Source organism: Dryobates pubescens, chromosome Z (assembly GCF_014839835.1).
Source record: "Dryobates pubescens isolate bDryPub1 chromosome Z, bDryPub1.pri, whole genome shotgun sequence".
Taxonomy (NCBI): domain Eukaryota; kingdom Metazoa; phylum Chordata; class Aves; order Piciformes; family Picidae; genus Dryobates; species Dryobates pubescens.
In genome coordinates, this window is record NC_071657.1 from 97,831,556 (window position 1) to 97,854,889 (window position 23,334).

A 23,334-nucleotide genomic window follows, 5' to 3' on the forward strand; every position below is an offset into this window, starting at 1 on the left:
TCTATAATTCTATGATTCTATCTTCAGTTGCTGTAACTGGAACTGGGCATACTGGATTCTGCTCTCTGGTGGCATACTGTCATACAGTAATGTATGAACTGTGGTGTATCACAATTCTGATGTCTCCAATCACGTAAGATTAAGAAAATAAGTAACCTGCATAATTATCAGTAGCCTTGGGTCTCATAGCAATATGAACTACCTACTTCCTGTAATTTCTAGAAATTTTGCTGAATAATGGTATAAAGTTTTAGTTTTTGTAACAATAAAATGCTAGAGTCCCTCTGCAAGCCTTCTAATCTGGAAGTGAGGAGTCAGAGAGATTGTAGAATGTAACTGCTATTTTTATGTCTTGAGATGACCATACCTTGATGTATCTGAGTTGGTACTGGGAGACTGAATAGCTGAAAGGATTAGAGAGCCCTGGGAGCTTTTACAATGCTTAAGTCAGTTGTCTGATAGCCTTCTCAGGAAAAATGCATAAAAGAGAATGTGATTTCGTTACCTTTGTAAACAGTATCTGTTGCAATCAGAGGCTATTATTTCTTGGCTTGTTTTGTAGGAAGAGTCATTTTTAGTGGCTACTGACTAGTGCTAAAATCTCAAAAGTATGGCTCTGTAGCTTCAGAGCAAGCAATCCAGCCAATGATTTTCATATTTCAAGTGGGTGGATTTGACTTCATAGAAGCTAGAAAATTCAGGCAGGTAACTTCACCTTTGTGTCTTTAGTCATCCGTCTTTGAAGATTCGGGCCTTCATCACTGAGGGACTGATCCTTTTTGATCAGGGCTTGTGAGATTCCACTGAAGTTGATGGCTCAGTCTGGAGTTAGAGGTTTGGCTGTGAATATTGTTGTGTTAGTGAAATAGTCGCTTTGACAAATTCATCTTTTGAAGTGAAGTGCTTGATAAAATGACTTTACAGAGAGAGAAGACAACACTTCTATTACCGAACTTGTAGGTGCTGTAGCTCTTGTTTCAGAGCTGAATCACAGCATGTTTTTTCTGTCATGTTCTTACATTCTGTACAGGTTTGTTTCCCTTTTTACATCAAAATGCTGTTAGAAATAGTGTATATTTTAGCTTTTAAAGCTACTTTGATATAGCAATGCAAGGGCTGTTGCCTGATAGTGTTTTCTCACAGGGGCTCTTGCACTGAAGCCTGGGAGGAACCAAAGAAGCCTGCTGGGTGTTTGCCTGTTTACCTATGGACATCATTTATGTGTCTTTATAACATATAGATGTATTTGTGGTGTATTGAAATATACATAATAGACACAAGCTTATTTTAGGTAAACAGAAAAGTGTTTCTAATGTAAAATGCTTTTTATTGATTCATTTACATTACATAGTGGTGTTTTTTTCAATGTGATTGAAGGATGAATAGTGAGTATAGAGTACTCTTTGTGAGCTTCAGCAAATAGCATATTGGCCAAATGAAAATGCCCTATGTGGATCTGAAGGGAAGATAGTTATGATCTACTGGAGTAGCTGAGGCAGCTAGAAAAATCAAATATGATTCTTATTTTCCCTTTTTTGTTTGCCAGGCAGTTGTAACAGAAGAGTAGAACTTTCATGTTTAGAACATTTAGCTAAGTCATTGCTTTAGGAATCCAGATTCATTATTCTCTTCTGAAGTAGTGTTGAATGTTGTGTTTCAGGGACTGCTGCATTTAGTACCAGGGTAAGAAAGTTCCCTGTTAAGTTTTTCATATTAATAGAATGTTTCATAACTAGTCTTTTGCTTTGTTAGGATGGGCACAAATGGTTAGATGATAGATTCCAGCAGTAGAGGATCAGTAGGAAAAGGAGTGGGAGGCTCGCAAGAGGGCAGACCATATCTTGCCTATCTTGATCTGTTTGGGTGGATTTTTTTGGGGGTTGGTTTGTTTGGTTTTTGTTTGGGTTTGGTTTTTTTCGTTGTTGATTTGTTTTACTGATCTTGATACTGTGAAACATACTGAACAGCAAAAAAGAATCTGAGCACTAATAGTATTGTTAGTAGAAAGACCGCATCTAAAACACTAATAGCTGACCTCAGTTCAGGGAATGGCTAGTTCTTTTGTCCCTGCACCCCACAGTGAGTGCTGATTTTAGCATGCCTTCAGGCCAGCTGACTAGCCCAGCGTTCTTGGATCAGTTCAGGCTTGGGCTGTGTAGCTCGATGCCCGTATTTTTGCTTTGTTCCCCAAAATGATCTCTGTATGCCCCATGTAAGACTGCCCCCAGTATTGTCACCATATATGGTACTTCTGCTGAGCAGAGTATGTTATTTCACATGTTTCTTCTCATTCAGTGCTTTTCCATCAAATCATGGACACTTTTACTTACAACCTGTTCTTAAATTCATTGATTGTGCTGATAAAGCTGCTTTGTGAACAGTTCTGTTCATTCATATTTTCTATGATCACCTGTGTTTTGACCACAGCTGGTATGCAAGTTACCCACCAAACATGCAACCAACCAACCAAAGCCCTCACCCCACAAAACAACAAAAACAAAAAAATGGAACAAGATTAGTCTGCAGTAAATAACTTTATCCCTATGACTGTATGTTCAAGGGTATAGCAAACAGAGCTTCCCTTAGTGAACTGACTCTTGTTTCAAAGCTTGCCTTTTTCTGGATTTCCTGCTGCAAATAAAATGTGGTCTAAGTGTGGCTACTCAGTAAAGCTGTTTGCCCACGTGAGACAGAGAAGCCAAGACATCTAACTGTTTCTATAAACACTGAGAAGCACGGGAAAAGGAAATTGAGCTGTGATTCAGCTTTTGTATACAATTATATGCCCTTGGTAAGAAAAATACTCGCAGAGAATGTTAAAGCAATTGAAGTAAATCTTACTTACGTATTCCACCGTGGGTTGCTAAATAGCAGATATATTGCATACCTGGTTTTTAAAATCATGAATCATTAGAACCACAGAATTGTAGGGATTGGAAGGGACCTCTGGAGGTCATTGAGTCCACTCCCCCTGCCAGAGCAGGTCACACAGGAATGCATCAAGACAGGTCTTGAAAGTCTCCAGAGGAAACTCCACAACCTTCCTGGGGAGCCTGTTGCAGTGCTCCATGGCCCCTACAGTAAAGAAGCTGAGGTGGAACCTCCTGTGTTGTACTTTATATCTATTGCCCCTATCACAGGGTGCGACTTCTTGACATCAAGCCCTCAGGTCTCTCAGCCTTTCTTCATAAGGCAGTGCTCCAGTTCCTCAGTCATCTTCATAGCCCTCCACTGGACACTCAAGTAGATACCACTTCCTCTTGAACCAGGAAGACGAGAACTGGATACAGTATTCCAGGTGAGGTCTCACTAGGGCAGAGTAGAGCGGGAAGTGAACCTTCCTTGATCTGCTGGACACACTCTTCTTAATGCACCCCAGGATACCATAGGCATTGGCCACAAGGGCACATTGCTGACCTATGTCTGGCAGGCTTTGAAAGTCTCTAGAGGAGGCTCCACAGCCTCTCTGGGCAGCCTATTCCAGCACTCTGCCCTACCATTAAAGAAGTTTCTCCTGGTGTTGAGGTGGAATTTCTATGTTTCAGATTGTGACTGTTGCCCCTTCTCACATTACAGGACACAAATGAATAGGAGCTGGACCCTTCTTGTTACCCACCCTTAAGATACTTGTAAACATTAATGAGGTCCTTTCTATCTTCTCTCCAGGCTAAACAACCCCAAGTCTCTCGGCCTTTCTTCATAAGCCATGTTCCAGTCCCTTAACCAATCTTTGTAGGCCTCTGAACTCTCTCCAGTAATTCCCTGTTCCTCTTGGACTGGGGAGCACAGAACTCAGGTACACTAGTCTCACTAGGACAGAGTAGAGATGGAGGAGAACCTCGCTTGATCTCCTGGATACAGTCGTCTTAATGCACCCTAGGATCCCATTTGCCGCCTTGGTCACAAGAGTCATTGCTGTCCCCTGGATAACTTCTTGTCCTCCAGGACTCCCAGGTCTTTCTCTGTGGGGCTGTTCTTAATGCAGCCCAGAATACCACTGGCCTTCTTGGCCACAGGGGCGCATTACTGTCCCCTGCATAACTTGATGCTGTTCCTTTTCTACCAGCACTCCCAAGTCATTCTCCACAGACCTGATTTGCAACAGGTCAACCCTTAATCTGTATTGACCTGTGGTATTACTCCTCTCTGGGTGCAGGAGACTGCACTTACACTTGTTGACCTTCATTATGTTCCCCTTTGCCCAGCTCTCCAGCTTATCTACAGCTCAGTGAATGGTAGCACAGCCTTCATGTGTTATCAGCCACTCCTCTCACAGTGATCCACAGAGATCAAGCTTTTCATGGTCTAACTATCCAGCTGCTGTTTGCAAATCTTCAAGCTTAAGACACAACAGACAATGTTTTGCCTTCTCTGTTGCACAAGGTGTTGCAGTAGATTATTTCTGTGCAGTACCACTAATTTTGTTATATTTAGTTTTATAGTTCATAAAGCAAACAATACCAAATGAACAATGGAATTATTAATGTGCAGACTGAATATGCATGCATTAAAACCAGTAGTAATCACAGTGTTGAACTTTCTCACTACTTTAGAATACAGATCAATTTCTTTGGAATTTCATGGCTAATATTACAGGAACTGATGTCTGCTAGTTTGAAACTACTAATAAATAGAATTTAAAAGATCCTTAATCCTGCCTTGGGGGAAGAGGCAAAATCCAAAAGTTAAAATGTGTCTGGAAAAAAAAGCCTACGTTTTTTGCTTCAATCGTGAAGAGATGGGGGGGTTGACTACATGATCTTTTGACATCTCTTCCAACCCCTAACATTCTGTGGAACATTCAAGACTAAACCCCTTGTTTCCTGATGAAGCAGAGAGGTGGGGAATGAGAAATGTTAGAATCTCTGATCCAAGCTAGCATGTTCTCTGAAACATACTTACTTGGCCTGCTTCTTAGTTTTGTGGTTGGTGTTGAATTAAAGCACCACCTGGTAGTCACTTAGGCATGTTGTCAACTTGACTTATAAATAGGTTTTGTTATATGAAAATCGGAATTCTTGGTACCCTGCAGGATTGAGACCTCAGTGGGATACGCTCTGAATTTTATTATTTTTAGTCTGTGCTAAGATATGGTGATACAGAAAATGGACACCTAGCCATTGTCACATAGGAATACTTCACCTTGCCTGGTGTAGATGAAGGGGTTTGCTTTAGATGGGGGGGTGGGGAGGGGGAAATATATATTAAAAAACCCCTACAGGATCAGGGCCAAAATGTGAGGATGTCCTGCAGTATGCAGCAGGTCTGTACAGTCACAGGAAAAATAATCTTTTCCACAGATCCAACAGTACAGGAATATTTAGCAAATGCTTTAGCGAACCTTGAGTTAAAACAGGGAGTTCTCTTGAGTAGTGCAGAAACTGCATTTTATAAAAATAGAGATAATGTTTGAATTCTGCAAAGAGATAACTGTGGTTTACTGAGCAAAAGCTTTCAGACGTGGTTGGCCGTTCCCACCTGCATGGGGGAAAAGCACAAGAGTTCTTTGTGCAGGCGAGAGTTGATCGGTTTAGCTGTCACATGAGAGGAAGATAGCTGCTTCTGCTCTTTAGAGAACAAGCACAGATTGTGAAGCCTTCACTGTTGTATTACATTGTTCATAAATTCAAGTCTCCAGTCTCTAAAAGACTATTTTGTATCAGTAGGGAAGTTAATCATGGGTATATGAACAGATGAAATACTGTGTCATTCTTTCACGACTGGGATGGTGTTTTCGGTCTTGTACACAAACCATTCCTGCAGCAGAGAGAGATGGTTCATTCCACAGAATAATTACTATAAAAAAAACAGACTAACTCCATATTTTTGACTTGCATCTATATTATTTCAGAGCTGTACTCTTCTTATGCAAGTAATTTTGTCTTTGAACTTTTTTTAACTGGGGGAAAATTGTAACACTGACCTTTTTTAGACAGTAGTTTTTCCCCCTATAAACGTTTAGGCACATTCTCCATGTAAACTCTCTCAGCTCCTACAACATCTTTGGTTTTGCTGAATTAGCACTAGTGTTTTGTCTCTGTTTCTGGAGAACAATAAAATGCAATTCAGTGATGGGACAAAAATAATTTTTCTGGTCACACTAGTTTTGAAGTTAAGCAAGCATTAATGCTTAATTAAGCTCTGGAGGAAAAAGTTAATTCGTGTTTGGGTAGTGCTTCTATTTATAACTATTTTTGAGTTTTTAATCACTAGACACAGTCCTGAGTGTCTAAAATTTGTTATTAACAGTGAGTTCAGATGTTACTGGGGGGGGAAAAGTATTTTGTTTACAATGTCCATCTGCTTATTACATTTCAGAACTGAACAGGAAGAGCTATTTCCTGCCTCGGAATACTTTGTTTCCTTTGTCTCTACAACCAGAGGGGGGGGAACCCAACACAACAGGAGTATTCCTTCTGACCAATGAAAAGCTTATCTTTTTTTCTGAGTAGAGATTTGTGATAAATGAACCTTAGTAATACATTGCTAATAAAGACAGCAATTCTAATTTTAACATCATCTTACTGTGATGAATGTTACAAGGAATATGCTGTAGGTCATCCTACAATACATAAGGGTGGTTTTAACTGCATAGATAAATTATTTAGAAGCTAAAGACCATATGCATGAAAGCAGCTGTTACAATTATTATGTAGCCTTATCTTCCACTTCAAGTTGTGATTTTATTTTAAAAGAAAATGGAATTCTGAGAATTGGCTTAATCAAGCTTGGTTATTTTTAAAGATGTCTAACTTCAAGAAAAAGGGTGGGGATCATGTGCTGCTGCTTAAGAATGTGGTTTTCTTGGTGGTTTAGCAGATAGCTCAACAGAATGAGGAAATCTTCCAGACTGCTCATATTTGTTTTTCTGTGTCTGACAGTATAGTTCGCTCTCTTTGTTGTTACCAGCAATCACAAGCAATTACTTTGCTGTAGGTCAAAAAAGTACAAGCCCAAATGGATTACACTTTCGTTTTACAGGTACAAACTTGCTGTGAATATTGATATAATTATAACTGACTTGAAGAGCTTTTGAGCCATCAGTCACTCAGAAAGCAACTCTTAAGGCCACTAGCCTTACTTCCATGACTTTTGTGTCTAGTTTAAACATACAGTGTATTAGTTTAGAAGTCCTCTTTTTTGGAGATGAGTTCATGTATAAGAAGAGACAATACAGACCTTTCAGGCTTTCGCGTCCTGTGAACATGGAACAATTTCACCTCTACTTTATGTTCATTTTGTAAATTGTTTTAAATTGAGTTTGTGAGCTTTGAATTGCCATGGAATCCAGACACCATCACAACACTTGTGAAATCTTTGGTGAACGACATAAGGATAATTTTTGTATTGGTGTAATATTTGCCAAGACCTTTCTTTTTACTTCAGACAGGTGTGCTGCAAGTGGCAGAGTAGCAAATTAATTGTAGTTCTTACAAGCTTTGCTGCAGTCAGTTGGAAATAATGTTTTAGCGGCTGTGTTATAAGGAGAGGGAAAACAGGATAGCACAAAATGTGAGAATAACATGGTATTATGCTTTAACTACAATTAATTGTGGTTACAGCTCTATTTTTTTTTTGTGCTGTAGTCGTGACATGGAGAATAAGGAAACCCTCAGGGGACTGCAGAAGATGGATGACCGCCCAGAAGAGCGCATGATCAGGGAGAAACTGAAGGCAACATGTATGCCAGCCTGGAAGCATGAATGGCTGGAAAGAAGAAGCAGGAGAGGCCCTGTAGTAAGTGGCGCTGATGGAAAACCAGTATCTGTTAACAGCTATTAAAAATAAAAATCCTTTGAATTTCTTTCTGTTAAACCTCTTTTTCTTAACAATTTGAATCTTATTAGTTATGGTCCTCCTGCTCATTTTTTATGAGCCGTGTAGCAGGAAACTGACTTTCTGAAATGTAGGCATTTATTAAACTTTCAGAAAAAGGCCTTTAGCCATGACACTGTTTAGTGTCGTATAACATAGTGCTGTGGCAACACTGCCCTCTAATGTGAGCAACAAAAGTAGCTTCTGTTCTTGAGTTGAAAACTTGGTGTGAAGCTGCACTACAGTGCTTTGTACTCCCTTTATTCTTTAGGGGTTTGATGGCTTCATTTTTCTTTGGCTTGAAAATGTTAGTCTTCTATGTATTGTAATGGAAGTCTATGGAATTTTTGCCAGATGAAGAAAACAAACTGCATTGCTACTAGAACCAGAAAAAGCGAAGCTAAGTACCCAAGTCTCAGTTCTGGGAAGCCTTGGAGGCCTGTGTGTGTTATTACCCTTTTTGGATAACACTTCTGTAGAAAGGCCTCAGAAGTGATTTTAAGAACCTGTGTGCAGATCAAACCTGAAAATTGCTAAGCATACTTGCAGTTTTCAGTATAATGCTGATTAATTAGTAGCCATCAGTTGCCTGTATGGTTGCATTGGTTGATGGGACACCCATGTACTACTTGATGGGAGTGCTAATTTAAAGCTAAAATCATCTGATGTAGTAGACAAGTGTTTGGGACAGCTCTGTTGGCACCGACGTAGAAGGTTCTGTTTGCAATTTTGTCATAAGAACGAACAATGAAAATTCTTAGGGGTGCAACCAAAAAGCAATACCTCAAAGAGTTAAGTAACACAAACCAGTTGATACTTTACTGCATAGCCTGAAATTTCTTCCCTGTGCAGTCCATTTTCCTTGAGGATCCTGGCATTTTCAATACAACTTTTCGATGCTCCAGATTCTCAATTCCTACAACTTTATTTTAGATGTTTTCCAGCACCAGCATCTGGTAACTGTAACTTGTCCATAGGCACATGAATATGCATTCTAACCTCACTGGAAAGGATTTCATGCGTTTTGTGGGCCAGAGAGGGAGGCAGCTGAAAGTTCTCTTGAAATATTCCATACTTTAGTGTCAAAATCCAGTGTTCTAATATGGAGTACTGTATTAGAAATATATGTACATGCTCTCCGTGAGCATATGTTTTTGTGTACTGCACCATAGTCATTAGCTCAAATTCCAGATGTGGTGTAGCTGTTTTACTTGCATGGCAGGCAGGAAACCTGGGAATGGTTCTTAGAGGGTGCAGCACACCTTGATTTTGCTGCATTGCTTCCAGGTTTAAACTAATTTTTACTTTGCAGCAAATGTTGGGCTGTAGAAATAGTAATCCTAGTTATTTTTCAAGTGATAATTACGTTTTGTAACAGATAAGATCTATGATGTTGGATCAAATATTGTACAATGCCAGCAGAAACAACTTCTTGGAGGGTTCTACTATCCAAAAAGGGGAGCTGCTGTCCTTTGAGTTACCAGGAATGACAATTTGGGAAACACATCAGTTACTGCCACAACTAAAGTGGCACAAATGGACAGGAAAAGAGGTTCTTGCTTTTGTATTGCATATAGATTATCAAGATAACCCCTATACATGTTACTATTAGAGCCTAGGCAATGTGAAAACTTTGCATGTCTGGGTAATGGCTTGATTGCATAATACTAGCAAAAGAACTTTTGGTAAAACTGTTTTTCATTAGTGTATAATCAATTCATAATTCTAATACTTGGCTTAATTCCTGCAAGGTGGTGAAACCTATCCTTGGGAAAGGAGATGGATTGGAAAGTAACAAACTCTCTCTAGAACCTCAGGTTGAAGGACAAAGCACTGCTGCTTCACCTACACAGAAAGGAAGACGTAGTCCTTCTCCTAGTAGCTCTTCTTCGTCATCTAGAACAGCTAAATCTGAATCACCAGGTGTTAGAAGAAAAAGGGTATCTCCAGTGCCTGTAAGTTGCAACCTATGATGTAATTTTTAATTTGTCTGTATTCTGTAGTGTTTTGATTATAAAGGCAATTATTTCTTCCTGTGTAGGGCAAGATGCTGATACAGAGAGACTATGACAGGGTATTACTTGGATGAGATGCCCAGAGCATGTTTCATGTTACGTTTTTCATGTGTGGAATCTTACTCTCTGTTTTAAGTGTGGGTGTTTTTTTAATTCAGTCCTGCTTTCAGTTTTGATTTCTAGGAAATAAATGACAGATATTCATTCATGAAGACACATGCTCTTTTAGCTTGGTTTGCACAAAAAGGTGCCAGTAGCTTCCGTTGTGTTTTGGTTTGTTTTCCTGTAGTTCTTCCTGTCAGTTCTCCAAGCAGGTATATTTCACTGGGGATAAGATTCTTTTCCCGCAGAAAAGTTACTAGTATGCTATTTCTGATACTCTGATGCAGAACTGATTTTTATGTAAAGATTAGGGTAGATGTAAGTATGTGTGGTGTTAGAAGACTAAAATCTCTATCATTACATTTGAGTAGATGTGGGATAGAATGTTTTGAGCAGTAGTAATTAGCTTCATTAAGGAAGATCAAGAATAATAATCTATTGAGCAATAGTACCTAACAGGTTTACTTGTTGTATAAATGCTTGTCCACAGTTAAGCTTCAGTTGAGTTGTCTGCAACTTCACAGTGCCATTAAAGAATAAGATGGAATTGTTTTTAGTGTCCTGTTGCTCTAAACAATGTTTCTGAAATCAATTAAAACGTACTGCCATTCCTCTGAACTGGGGACAGATACCACAAGTTACAACACTGCATCACAGCTCCTTTCCTCTTGACAAGAAAAAATGAAAAGTTAAAAAAAAAACCAACCTCAAACCAAAACCACAGCAACCCACCAAACTATCTGATTTACCCTTTGATCCATTTTTACTTACTGTTTTTGTTTATATTAACATTTCACATGAAAAGCCTTAGAAGTTCAGGCTGTCTTTCACTTAATTGATGGGCAGAGAGTCAGTTTTAATTGCATCATAACATACAATTAGTGGAGAGAGAGCAGATTTTAAATTGGAGAGGGCCATTTATGCATCTCATGATTATAGAAATGTGAAGAATTTAAATAAAGACAACGTTAATAAAACATTTGGGACACTGAGTTTTTGATCGTGGACAAACAAAAAAAAAAAACCAAAACCCTGCCATCCTGAGCTTGAAAATGCTTTAATTGTGCAAAAAGGAGGAAGCTATATGCTTTTTCCTTTTTGTGACTATATTCCCTTTTGTAAATCATAGCCATAGAATTTCTGCATTTATGACATATGTTAGTATTGTAACCTAATATAATAATTTCCTGTACTGAGTCACAGCTCTATAATTATCTTCTGATTGAATTATACTTGCTAATTCAATAGTATATGGAGAGGCAACCAATGTAGTCTTGAAAGCAAAAGCACTTTGAAAGACTTGTTTTCTGTCATAATGTCAGACAAATCTTCAGTTATGAAACTTAATATTTTCTTCTGCCCTTGGGTTGTGGGCATGGAAGAAAAGTAATCCTTTTCATTCATGTAGTCTAAGCTAGATCTCTCTCTTCTGTGTCATTTGAAGGGGGGGAAAACCCACCACCAAACCCAACCAACCAAAAAAAACCAAACACACACCCACCCCCCCCAAATAAATGCAAACAAAACCCAGAACAAAAGAACCCCCCTCAAAACAAACAAAAAAAAAAACCCAAACAAAACACCACCAAACCAAACCAAACAACAAGAAAAAAAAAATCCAACAAACCCCAGAAAAATAAATACCAACCCAAAGCCAACACCTAATTAAACTTACTGTTGTCCTGGAAATGCTTATGATGGAACCATTTATGTAGTTTCAGAGTGGACGGATAACACCACCTCGAAGAGCCCCATCTCCAGATGGTTTCTCCCCTTACAGTCCAGAGGAAACAAATCGTCGTGTCAACAAAGTTATGCGAGCCCGGCTGTACTTACTGCAGCAGATAGGACCTAACTCTTTCCTAATTGGGGGAGACAGCCCTGACAATAAATACAGAGTGTTTATTGGGCCTCAGGTAGAGAATCCTTTTGTGTTGTCTGTGTTTTTTATTAATTTACAGTTAATCCCAATTTTATTTATTTTTTTTGTTATAAACTCAAGGGAACACACCTAACTTGGGCTTGGAGGAAGTGGCGTTTAAAAATGGACCAACATTCGAGGGCTCTTTTACCCTCCAGAGTCTTAGCCTATGGGCTTGCTGCAAGTAGATCTTTGAGGAGATCTTTTGTTTGGCGTAAACTTTCTTTTGCGGGTAGGGGTAGTGTATGTTCTATAATACACTTAGATGTGGGGAAAGATATGTAACTATCAGTTCAATGGAGTCTTATGCTATACTTCTCTTCACAGACTTGTAGCTGTGGACGTGGGACATTTTGTATTCATCTGCTGTTTGTTATGCTGCGGGTGTTCCAGCTTGAACCCTCAGACCCCATGCTCTGGAGAAAGACACTGAAGAACTTTGAGGTAATGGATTTTTATTTTGTGGGGTGCTTGGTGCCGTGGGTTAGTTGTTTGGGTGGTGTTTGATTGGTTGATGGGTTGGACACGGTGATCTTGAAGGTCTCTTCCAACCTGGTTTATTCTATGTATTCTATGTTTTAATGTAATGGCAGATCTAAAATACACTCCAGGTAAAAAATAATGTTGCTTTTCAAAGCAATAAGAATATATGATCTTAATTACATTTTTCATTCAGTTTCAGAAGCTCTGAAAGTAGGAAAAAAGAAACTGAAAATAAAAGACATCGAGATAATTGTAGAGAGCTATAGTTCAGGAAGTGATTCAGATCTTAGAATTTTCCTGTTCAAATGTATGTATGTGCAGCTGATTAGCTGAAACATAAACAGGGTCTTCAGGAGTAATTGTGTGTATACCAAAGCTGCTGTGTTTTTTTTAGCATGCAAATATGTTTTTGTTGTGAAGTGTTTCTTGAGATCTGTTTGATAGTAAGACTTCTGAAAATCCTACTGCTATTGCTTTATTATGAAGGCAAATAGACTTTTTTCATAGCAGAAGTTAAGCTTCAGTAATGCTACTTTTAATTGCAATCTATCTGTAGCATAAATACAACTGTTGCTATCTTTTTCTGATGTTAGGTTGAGAGTTTGTTCCAGAAATATCACAGTAGGCGTAGCTCGAGGATCAAAGCTCCATCTCGTAACACCATCCAGAAGTTTGTCTCACGCATGTCAAATTCCCATACATTGTCATCATCTAGTACTTCTACATCTAGTTCAGAAAACAGGTTAGTATTTTCCTAAAGGAATTAAAAGCTTTATTGTGTGGTGGTGGTCTGGTTTTGGAAGTGTAGAATCACCTACATTTTTTTAGTTTATTTTTTAACTGCTTTCATTTCAAGCCATGTTAAGTCTCTATATTTGCAATCGAGTCAAGCATACATTAGTCACCATGGTATCAAGTGGGCATATTTGAAAATAGTTGGGGTTTTTTTTGGTTGGTCTTGGTTGTGTGTGTGTGTTTGGTGTTGCTTTTGTTTTGTCTGGGGTTTTAGTGGTTTTGTTAATTTTTGTTTTGGTTTTCTTGTGGTGGTGTTTTTTTAACCCTTTTTGAACTTAGGAAACAAACTTTTGAAATGTCATTGCAAGACTGAAGCACATAAACTGTGGAAACACGTTTGTTTGTATTTGTTCATAGACAGCATTTGTACAAATCTCAACAAATGAGGAAACAAATGTTCTTTTTCTCTTGTCCTGCTTGAGAGAAAAATACTTTGGGTCAATGCACTCTGTAAAAGTGTAATTTAAAACAAGCAAACAAACAAAAAAAACACAACACAAAAAACCCCACAACAAACAACCCACAACAACAATAAAACCCTAAATAAGCATATATTAAAAAGATGTTTGTTTCTTTGTGTGATTCTTTAAAAAACAAACAAACAATTAATGTGAAATGGGTCATTACATTATTTTAAGTAAACTACTAAATTACTCTGATTTCTGTAGTTTATACAGTACTAAATAATGCCTTCTTTAAAAATTTTGTGATTAATTGATAATTTTTTTTTCTCTGACTTCCACTGCTTGAGTGCTTTTGCATGTTCTTTTTCTTGATTTTGAGAATATATTGGTTAATTGTTTAAACAAATAGTTTGTGTATGCATTTGTGGGTGAACTAGGCATCATCTAACGAGGTGAAACCACTGAAATGATCAAAACTGAGACTTTCTGTTGTGCAAAGTGAAACCTAATGTAAGGAACATGATGGTATGTTACTTTGTGATAAGAAGCATACAGTTGGATGAATATATTCAGACAGGCTTATAATACTGATGTACAGATCACAACCTTAATTTGCCATTGTCTTTTACCTTGTCCAAACTGCCAACTTGTGTCACTGCAAATAAATTGCATGAACAAAGGAGTTAAATGCATAATCTCCTCTGGAACTACTTTACCTGACAAGGCAGTTCCTTTAACGTAGATACCTTGTGTACGAAAATGATTTGTGGCTTTTGGGCCTTTATTGGGTTGGCGTTTGTTGTTAGTTGGTCATGATTGGTTGTTTATTTCCATAGAATAGGCTTCACTGGATTGTGAGCTTCACTGCATTAGTTCTCATTTTTAACAGGATGAAAGATTTTTCAGTTGTTTGCTGGTGCACCTGATGGTTAGTTCCCAGCTCTGCTAGTGCCATGGCATACGTTGCTGGTTTATGCAAGATACAATTATTGGAGAACACCCAGCATCATATGCTTTTGAGATGAAAAGGTTCACTTACTGTGGCTTGCAACTAGTATTTTTATTTTATACTGTTTCTTCAGAAATAATTTTTTAATTAATACTATGTTTCTGTATGTGCTGTGGAAATGTATTTTTCACAGTAAGATTAGTCTTGTGGACTTCTAAAGTTAAAAAAATTATCAACCATTTGCAAGGAAAAAGAAGTTAATGTATACACAAAATCAATTTTATTATAAAAATACATTGTTGGTGAACAAATATAGGAGTCCTGCAAACTTAAGTGCACACTAACTATAACTTAAATATTTACTATGGATAGTAAGAGCTTTGAATATTTGAACAGTACTACAGATTAAGATCTGTTTTTTCGCTACCTGTTGCTTAAATTCAGAATAATTTTTCTGGTGAAACCTTTCATTGTCTCAATTTAGAAGTTAAGCTGAAGGTAAATAATGGAAGCAACATTTGAAACATAATTTTGTGGTGTGTTTTTGTTGTTTTTTTTAAAATCTGCATGTGACATACTAGTATGCTAGTGTCCATGGGAATCTATTGCATGTGTTCCTGTTTGTGACAGAAAATTCTCAAGCGGCTATTATCTTCTGTTCATTTTGAAAGTCTTCTGTGAGTTCATGAAATAGTGTTTACAGTTTCCTGTAAAGGGCTAAGAACTGTCTTGTGACTCAATACTCTGAAAAGAGCGTGATGGAAGAAATCATGGGTACCTTTCAAAATATAAAAAGTTGTTAATTTTTCAAACCCAAAGGATAAATGAAAAAGCAAAGGTTAGTTCATTTAAAGAAGCCTTACTGAAAAAAAGAAAAAAGTAAGAGCAGAGGCTGGTCCTTTCAATCTCTAATTGGTACCTGACCTAATTTGAAAAGATGTCAGGCTTTTGTGACTTTTCCTTTCATAACCAAGTTTTGTCTGTACTCAGTACTTCTAAAATTTTGTTTCTTACATACTATACAGACTGAGATTTAGGTGAATAGCCTGTAGTTATTCGGAAGTAACTGTTCCAAACAAAGTTAGTTTTTTCACTGTTAAAGCCTGTTCTACATGCTGATACACCTCTTTGACAATCACAAATATCTATTTTCATAGTATGAAGGATGAAGAAGAACAGATGTGCCCCATTTGTTTGTTAGGCATGTTGGATGAAGAGAGCCTAACTGTGTGTGAAGATGGCTGCAGGAACAAATTACACCACCACTGCATGTCAATATGTACGTTGTCATCTTTGCCTTGTGAAGTTCTGGTGACTCTACTAAAACTCAGTGTTTTCTTTTTTGTTGGTGGTGGTTTTAAAAGCAGAAAAACCCCACTGAAATAAAACAGAAACATGCTCTTAAGTGAGGACTGGCAGCTGCTTGTGAGAGTTTGATAGTACACAAATGATACCAATATGCCTTGTATTATTAATTATTCACAACTTAAGTTTGTAATTTGGTATTTTGAAAAAGAAGTTAACTGCAAGGCTAAATGTTTGAGCCTCTTACCTGTGTGAAAAGGTTATGTCCAATTAGAGCAAGGTTAGGAACACTTTAGGTCTCCTGGATGAAAGTTACCTACTATCAGCAATGATGATGTAGTGAATGATGAGGTATGCACACATACTGCATTAAAGTATATAAACAGTTACAGTTTGCTTTAACAAATAAAACTACATCCCTGATATTTTAATATCTTTTTAAAAGTGTTGCCTGTGCTTGAGGTATAAAGAGTTCCATTCAGGACTTTGAATATTAATTGTAGTGCTAAACTGAAGTATTTCTGTTTGCTAAAAAATGTTTAAATGCCCACATTTACCAACACTACTTGAAATGGCTCAGTTCAGAAGCACTGATCCTTACACTAGCATTCTTCTGTAAACTTAGAAATAGCAATGCCATTTTTGGTTTTATACACTATAAAAGTGAAGTACATATTATATTCTGTTGCTGTGTTCCAGGGGCAGAAGAATGCAGAAGAAACAGAGAGCCGCTTATCTGTCCTCTTTGCAGATCTAAATGGAGATCTCATGATTTCTATAGGTAAGTCTATCTATAACAAACTACCTGTTTCTGGATTCTAAAAATGCTGAAGTATTTACTTCAGTAAATAATTCATTTGTTAATTCACATTATTTATTGTCACTCTACAGTCATGAATTGCCAAGCTCAGTGGATTCTTCTGTTCTCCATGTGGTTCAGCAACAAACTCAGCAGCAGTCTACAAGTGGATCACAGAGAAGAGCTCAAGATAGCAATTTTAACCTCCCTCATTATGGGGTCCAGCAGATACCTTCTGCCTATAAAGATTTAGCTGAGCCTTGGATTCAGGTAATTTTACTTTGTGAAAGAAGCTTCAAGTGTAAAAACTGATTTTTTTTCTTTTTTTTTTTTTTTTTTTTTTAACCTGGTCTGACAGACCATCATTGATTATTATTTGAAAGAATTTAACTTCATCAGAAGAGGGGGTTTTCTTATCTCTCTATTTTTTTAATTTGGGCTTCAGTGTTGGACTTGATCTCAGGGCTCATGTTAAAGGTCCAGGTAATAAAAGTGTAGGACTCTTAATACTAGCTTTGGTTATGCAAATGTCACATAAATACAATGTTGGCACTTGTAACCTAAGTTACGTTGCAGGAGCCAAATGTCTAGAATCTAGAGGTGGTTTCAAATGGGACCACTTGAAAGCAGAACTTGTATTGCCTACATTTCTGCTGTAGTTTTTGTTGGGAAACATTGTTTTTAGGGTGGTTTGTGCCAATGTCTAGAAACAATCTTCTATATTGAATAATTGAAATTCAGAGTGAATTAAACTATACATAAAGATACACTTCTCTTAACAGAGTTTTTGAAGAACTGATGACTTGTTATTTATGTTATTTCATTTCTATCAAAGAACCTTTAAGGCACTGTACCTTCTGACATTTTTACTGACAGACTTTGTAAGATTTTTAACTAGAAACATTTCTCTATTCCTTTTAATTGCTGCTCCGAGGTATTTAAGTATTACTCAGTTTGACTCCTGTAATGTTGCTTTTCCCTTGTCAGGTATTTGGAATGGAGTTAGTTGGCTGCTTGTTTTCTCGAAACTGGAATATACGAGAGATGGCACTTAGACGTCTTTCCCACGATGTTAGTGGTGCTCTGTTACTGGCTAATGGTGAAAGTACTGGAAATTCTGGAAGTAGCAGTGGAAACAACACAAATGCTGGAGCTCTGGGAGCAGCTAGTGGGTCATCTCAGACCAATGTCTCAGGAGATGTGGTGGTGGAGTCCTGCTGCAGTGTGCTGTCCATGGTCTGTGCTGACCCGGTCTACAAAGTGTATGTTGCTGCTTTAGTAAGTAGTTGTTTACTTGTATTCTAGGAATTACTTAATTTTTGAAAGGGAGGAGAGCTGTCAAGACAGGAATCTGTTGAGCATCATCTTGAAAACAGGATGAATAAAATCCTCCACAAGAGTGTAATGTCATGACTGTCCAAATTTAAAGAAACACTTGCTACTCATGTTGTTAACAGTACTTACGTGGCTTGAAAGCACAAAGACTACATTAAAGATTGTAACAGTGTATGTAGCTTCCATTTATCGGTGGAATATTGAAAGGATACTTTATATGCAGTTTAAATAAAACTACTTAAAACTCTTACAGTAATTAAAAATTGTGCCACTAATTGGATTTCATGTGTAATACTTGTTTCCTTTCTCTTAGAAAACTTTAAGAGCCATGCTGGTATATACACCTTGCCATACTTCGGCAGAGAGGACTAAACTACAGCGACTTCTCAAGCCAGTTGTAGAGACAATATTAGTTAAATGTGCAGATGCTAACAGGTATGCTTCCTCAAGAAATTCAAATTCATTTTGTTACTAACATGTCTTGAAACTTCATTTGTTATTTATATGAGACCAGGAGACTCCTTACAGTTGGTGGAAAATAAAATGTGTGGATCATAACTATAAATAGATCACGTTTTTGTTAAAGCCTAATTGCTACCAACAAATTTCTGGCTTGAAAGAGGTAGGTTTTGAAGGCACCTGGTTGTGTTTTCCCAATACTTGCAGATCTTAAATGATACTTGTTTTCATAAGACCTTTCCCCTGTCCTCCTTCATTTCAGCTGATACTGCTTTGGTCTAATTCTTATGACCCACCTTTAAGCAGTCAGCAAGTACCCTTCAGCAAGTGTATTGTTTCCTGCTTCAACAAAAGCTGTTGTACGTCTCTGTAATGAAGTGCCTAATATAAGACTTCTACTTCTTATTTCAGGATGTAATCTTAGGAGATGGCTATTCTGAGTGAGTGCTCTTGGCATTTCAGGCTTAAGTAGTCCTGTCTGAGGCTACCCTCTCTGTCCTGTTAGACCAACCATCTCTTCACTTTTGCTGTAAACTAGATGCAGAAGTCCCACCAGCTCTGTCTCCTTATGCTTAGTTCCTAGGCAACATTTCTTCTGAAACTGCAGCTAAAGATGCCCCAGTAATTGTCTAGCAATAGAATATTTAAAGTTGTGTTGCTGGATTCCTGGATTTGGCCTGCTTTTGCAAGAGGTTGAGGTCTTACTTGGATTTTTGTTTATTTATTCATGTTTGACAGGACACTTGTGCAAGTATCCATGTAAAATATGTCACAAATATTGGCAGCTTACACATAGAGGAGTATAGAAATGTATTAAAGTCATGAGAAATTATTTTCTGTGTACAATTCCAAGTTAATGATGATTATGATGAGTAGAATGTTTTGTCTTGAAAGCATCTGCTAAAAGATTTACTTTTTGGGTTTAATTTTTTACAGTCGAACAAGTCAACTTTCAGTCTCAACGCTATTGGAGATGTGTAAAGGACAAGCAGGCGAGCTGGCAGTTGGGAGAGAAATACTTAAATCTGGTAATAATAGCTCTTCAGATATAATTGAATTAAAAGCAAATGTACAGAAGTTTTTAATTGGTTTATTCAATGTCAGCATGGCTAAGAAGCTTCTCAACAGTTTGGGAGGGGAGTGATTCAGGCACACCACATGTATTTTTGTACGATAGTGTTCTAATCTTTATTTTGAACAGACTTTAGATTATGAGCATATCTGATCTTTACTGTATCAATCTTTTTTCTTTGATTGTGTTTGTTTTTAGGGTCTATTGGAATTGGTGGTGTTGACTATGTCTTAAATTGTATTCTTGGAACCCAAACCGAATCCAGCAACTGGCAAGCACTACTGGGGAGACTTTGTCTAATAGAGAGACTTCTATTGGAATTTCCCGGTGAATTTTATCCCCACATTGTCTGTGGAGATATTTTGCAGGCTGATACCATAGTAGACAGGTACTTGCTTACACTATATGATCACTGCTCTTTATAGTTGAGTATGGTGTTGCTGATTTCTAGAAAAAAATTAATTCCAATTCACGTAAAAAATAGTATATATTCATATGAAAAAGTGCACTTGCTTTATGGAGTAAATAGTTACTAAAACATGACTTTTAAAACAATTTTGAAGCAGTGTAGCAGTTTAGCTCCTTTCTACAGCAGAAATGACAGCTAAATACATCATCTTGTAATGGCTTTCTTGGCACTAAAGCATATCAGTGTGTAAAACACCTTTTCTTTTTGTAGGTATAAGAAACTTCTTTCCCTCTTAACATTCACCTTGCAGTCAATTGACAATTCCCACTCAATGGTTGGTAAACTATCACGGAGAGTGTTTTTGAGTGCAGCAAGAATGGTGGCAAGAGTGCCCCACATTTTTGTAAAGCTGCTGGAAATGCTGAGTGTGACAAGCTCAACTCATTACGCAAGGATGCGTCGCCGTCTGATGGCAATAGCAGATGAAATGGAAATTGCGGAAGCCATCCAGCTAGGCATGGAAGAAATGCAGTCTGGGGAATGTCGACATGAAGACTTTTTGCAGCTGCCTGTACCAGATAACTCTCCAGAAGCTACAGAAAGTAATACTCCTAACAATACTATCCAGTTATCAGGGAAAAGTGCAAAAAGTTCAAGTGATAAAAAACTGAGTGCCAGTCCAGAGGACATTTCTGAGATGCTGGCTGGCCTTGCTGTGGGACTTCCTGTTTCATCAGTAGCCACTGAGCAACCAAAGCCATCCATTCAAACAAAAGGAAAACCCCACAGTCAGTGTTTGAACTCATCTCCCTCAACCAGTAATTCCCAGTTACTATTCCCAACACTTTTGTCTCCTTCAAGTCCATCTGTACCAGCTGGCACTGTAACAGATGTCTCTAAACTCAGAACTCAGGGATTTGTTCCCTGCAAAAACCCCTCACCTTCTCCTCAGACAAAGCGGAAGCTTTCTCTCCAGTTTCAGAGAAACTGTTCTGATAATAAAGAACCAGAGAAACTTTCTCCAGTTTTCACCCAAGCCAGGCCACTGCAATCCAGTCACATACACAGGCCAAAGCCATCACGACTCACCCCAAGTGATATGAGCAAGCAGGGAGAAACCTTAAAACACAGTATGACACTTGACCTGAACGATGCTTCGCAGTGTGATGGCAATAGTGGTAGTACTAGCAGTGCAGTTATACCAAGTGAGGAGACAGTGTTCACACCAGTGGATGAAAAGTGTCGACTGGATGTTAATGCGGAGCTCAATTCCAGTATTGAGGACCTGCTGGAGGCATCTATGCCAACAAGTGATGGCACAGTTACATTCAAGTCTGAAGTTGCAGTTCTTTCTCCTGAGCGGGCAGAAAATGATGATACTTACAAAGATGATGTTAATCATAATCAAAAATGCAAGGAAAAGATGGAGGCTGAAGAGGAAGAAGCTTTAGCTATTGCTATGGCAATGTCAGCGTCTCAAGATGCCCTGCCAATAATTCCCCAGCTGCAGGTTGAAAATGGCCAAGATATCATAATCATTCAGCAGGATGTAAGTATACCTATGGGGGTTAGCATAACTCTCAGCTGAGGTTTGCTGAATGTGTGAAACAGTGCTGTTATGTTTCCAAAGTTATATAAACCACAAAGGTCCTTGATACCCTTTCCTAGGAGTTGGAGTGTAAGCAGTCAGCCAGTTGAGGGTACTAACAGAATCCTTCCATGGTTACAAACAAGTTTAGAGAAGGTATTTGGAAGAGAAACATCATGTTATGTACCAACCCTTAAAATGGCAAAGTAAGAAGTGTGGAACCACGAAATGAGAACAAAGGTTTTAAGCAGGCATGGAACTGTACTGAGTGTTAGTGCTGATTTACACTTGTTTGCAAATAGAAAGATCACAAAGAATAAGAATTAAAAAAGCACTTGTGATCCCTTGCATGAAGTAACAACATACAAAGCATAAAATGGAAGAAATAAATCAAGTAGAAAAATGTGCTTACTGTTAGTACTATCTAAAAATTTAACTAGACGTGAGATCAGGAACAGAAAAAGTCTTGTTTGCTGTCAGGTAAGTAACACAGAGGAGGCTCTCTGCTCTTAGGGGAGGAACGTGTGGATTAGGGAATACACTGGTGGTATGGCCTGAGCTGAAATGTGATGTGCAGTACAAAGTGAGGAGGAGAGAGAGGAGAAGCGTATAAGCTTGGACGTTCAGTAACCTTCCAGAATGCCTACATTTTAGATGAATGCTAGTAAACATGGAATTGATTAGCAGTTTAATTTACAGACACCAGAAACCCTGCCTGGACATACCAAAGCAAAACACCATTACAGAGAAGATGCAGAATGGTTGAAAGGTCAGCAAATTGGCCTTGGAGCTTTCTCTTCTTGTTACCAAGCTCAGGATGTGGGAACGGGGACATTAATGGCTGTAAAACAGGTAAATATTGAAATTACTTCATGTATCTCACCTTCTTTAATATACTATGCTTGGTCTTCAAGATTTCTTTGGAGTATTAAATACGAAAGCTGTTTGCTCTCACTGAATTCTTGTGTGTTTTGCTGGTTCTGCGATGTGTTCTTATATAATACACAATAATAAGTCTTTGCATGCATGATATTAGCATTATGTTTACAATTTTTCACTTCTTGAAGTGAAAAGGGGAAAGAAAAAAAGGCAAAACATAAAAACCCAACCAAAACCAAATAAACCAACAACTTGTAGGGGATTTTTTATGCATCTGGGTTTTTTTTCCACAGTTCTTCAAATGCATTTTTACTTTCACCAAGTTGATACATCAGTGGCAGAATTAGGCATGGAGCTCAGGTTTCTAGATTATAAATTAATACTCTGTTTGTAAGTAGCTATTAAATGTAGCTTCCCTTTACTTTTCACAATTATTTTTTTTCTAAAACATTTTGAATGGAGGAAGTGTTTGTTTCCTCTGATCTAACAGCCAATTTTGAAGCAAGTGTTTTCTATGTTGCTAGATGCACAAGTATCATTGAGAAAAGAGGCCCAAATGCATGCTTCAGTCAAGATTTTTGAAGGTTCTAGACATAAGTAAATCTTTAATAATTAAAGTACTCCAGATCTGAATCAGTGATGCAAACATAGAGGCAATCTGAGTGCTAGCATTTTCCTATTAATTCTAAATGAACTTATCCCTATGGAATTGAACAACTTCAAAACATTTAATCAAGGAAAGAATATCATCAGCAATTCCTCCTCTAAACTGTTTTGCTTCTGACATTCGTCCTTGAGGCTCCTCCTGGGGAGGTGATGCCGAGAGGACATTCTTTGCAGACATGATTGTTTTGAAATACAGAATAGCTCAAATCTGGAGTTCATTGCAGTTCCATTACAGGAATTTTGATCTGCTTTCTGCCCCCACCATCAAATTTCTGGGATAAGGTGTTTAATTATGAAACAGATAGTATGGTTAAACTGGTAAAAATCATACAAATATG

General features: G+C 37.9%; 1 protein-coding gene across 1 annotated transcript in view; it reads left to right on the forward strand.

The window, feature by feature from the left end:
• Positions 1–23,334, forward strand: part of MAP3K1 (mitogen-activated protein kinase kinase kinase 1) — a gene marked incomplete at its 5' end in the record, with an annotated part of 64,166 nt that overhangs the window by 35,423 nt on the left and 5,409 nt on the right. Inside the window, 14 exons of the mRNA XM_054178276.1 lie at positions 7,587–7,737; positions 9,567–9,770; positions 11,648–11,848; positions 12,181–12,297; positions 12,930–13,078; positions 15,642–15,763; positions 16,489–16,570; positions 16,681–16,858; positions 17,576–17,866; positions 18,237–18,358; positions 19,319–19,410; positions 19,653–19,842; positions 20,134–21,412; positions 22,151–22,303. Of these exons, the coding sequence (XP_054034251.1) occupies positions 7,587–7,737; positions 9,567–9,770; positions 11,648–11,848; positions 12,181–12,297; positions 12,930–13,078; positions 15,642–15,763; positions 16,489–16,570; positions 16,681–16,858; positions 17,576–17,866; positions 18,237–18,358; positions 19,319–19,410; positions 19,653–19,842; positions 20,134–21,412; positions 22,151–22,303 (3,331 nt within the window). The remainder of the gene's footprint in view (positions 1–7,586; positions 7,738–9,566; positions 9,771–11,647; positions 11,849–12,180; positions 12,298–12,929; positions 13,079–15,641; positions 15,764–16,488; positions 16,571–16,680; positions 16,859–17,575; positions 17,867–18,236; positions 18,359–19,318; positions 19,411–19,652; positions 19,843–20,133; positions 21,413–22,150; positions 22,304–23,334) is intronic.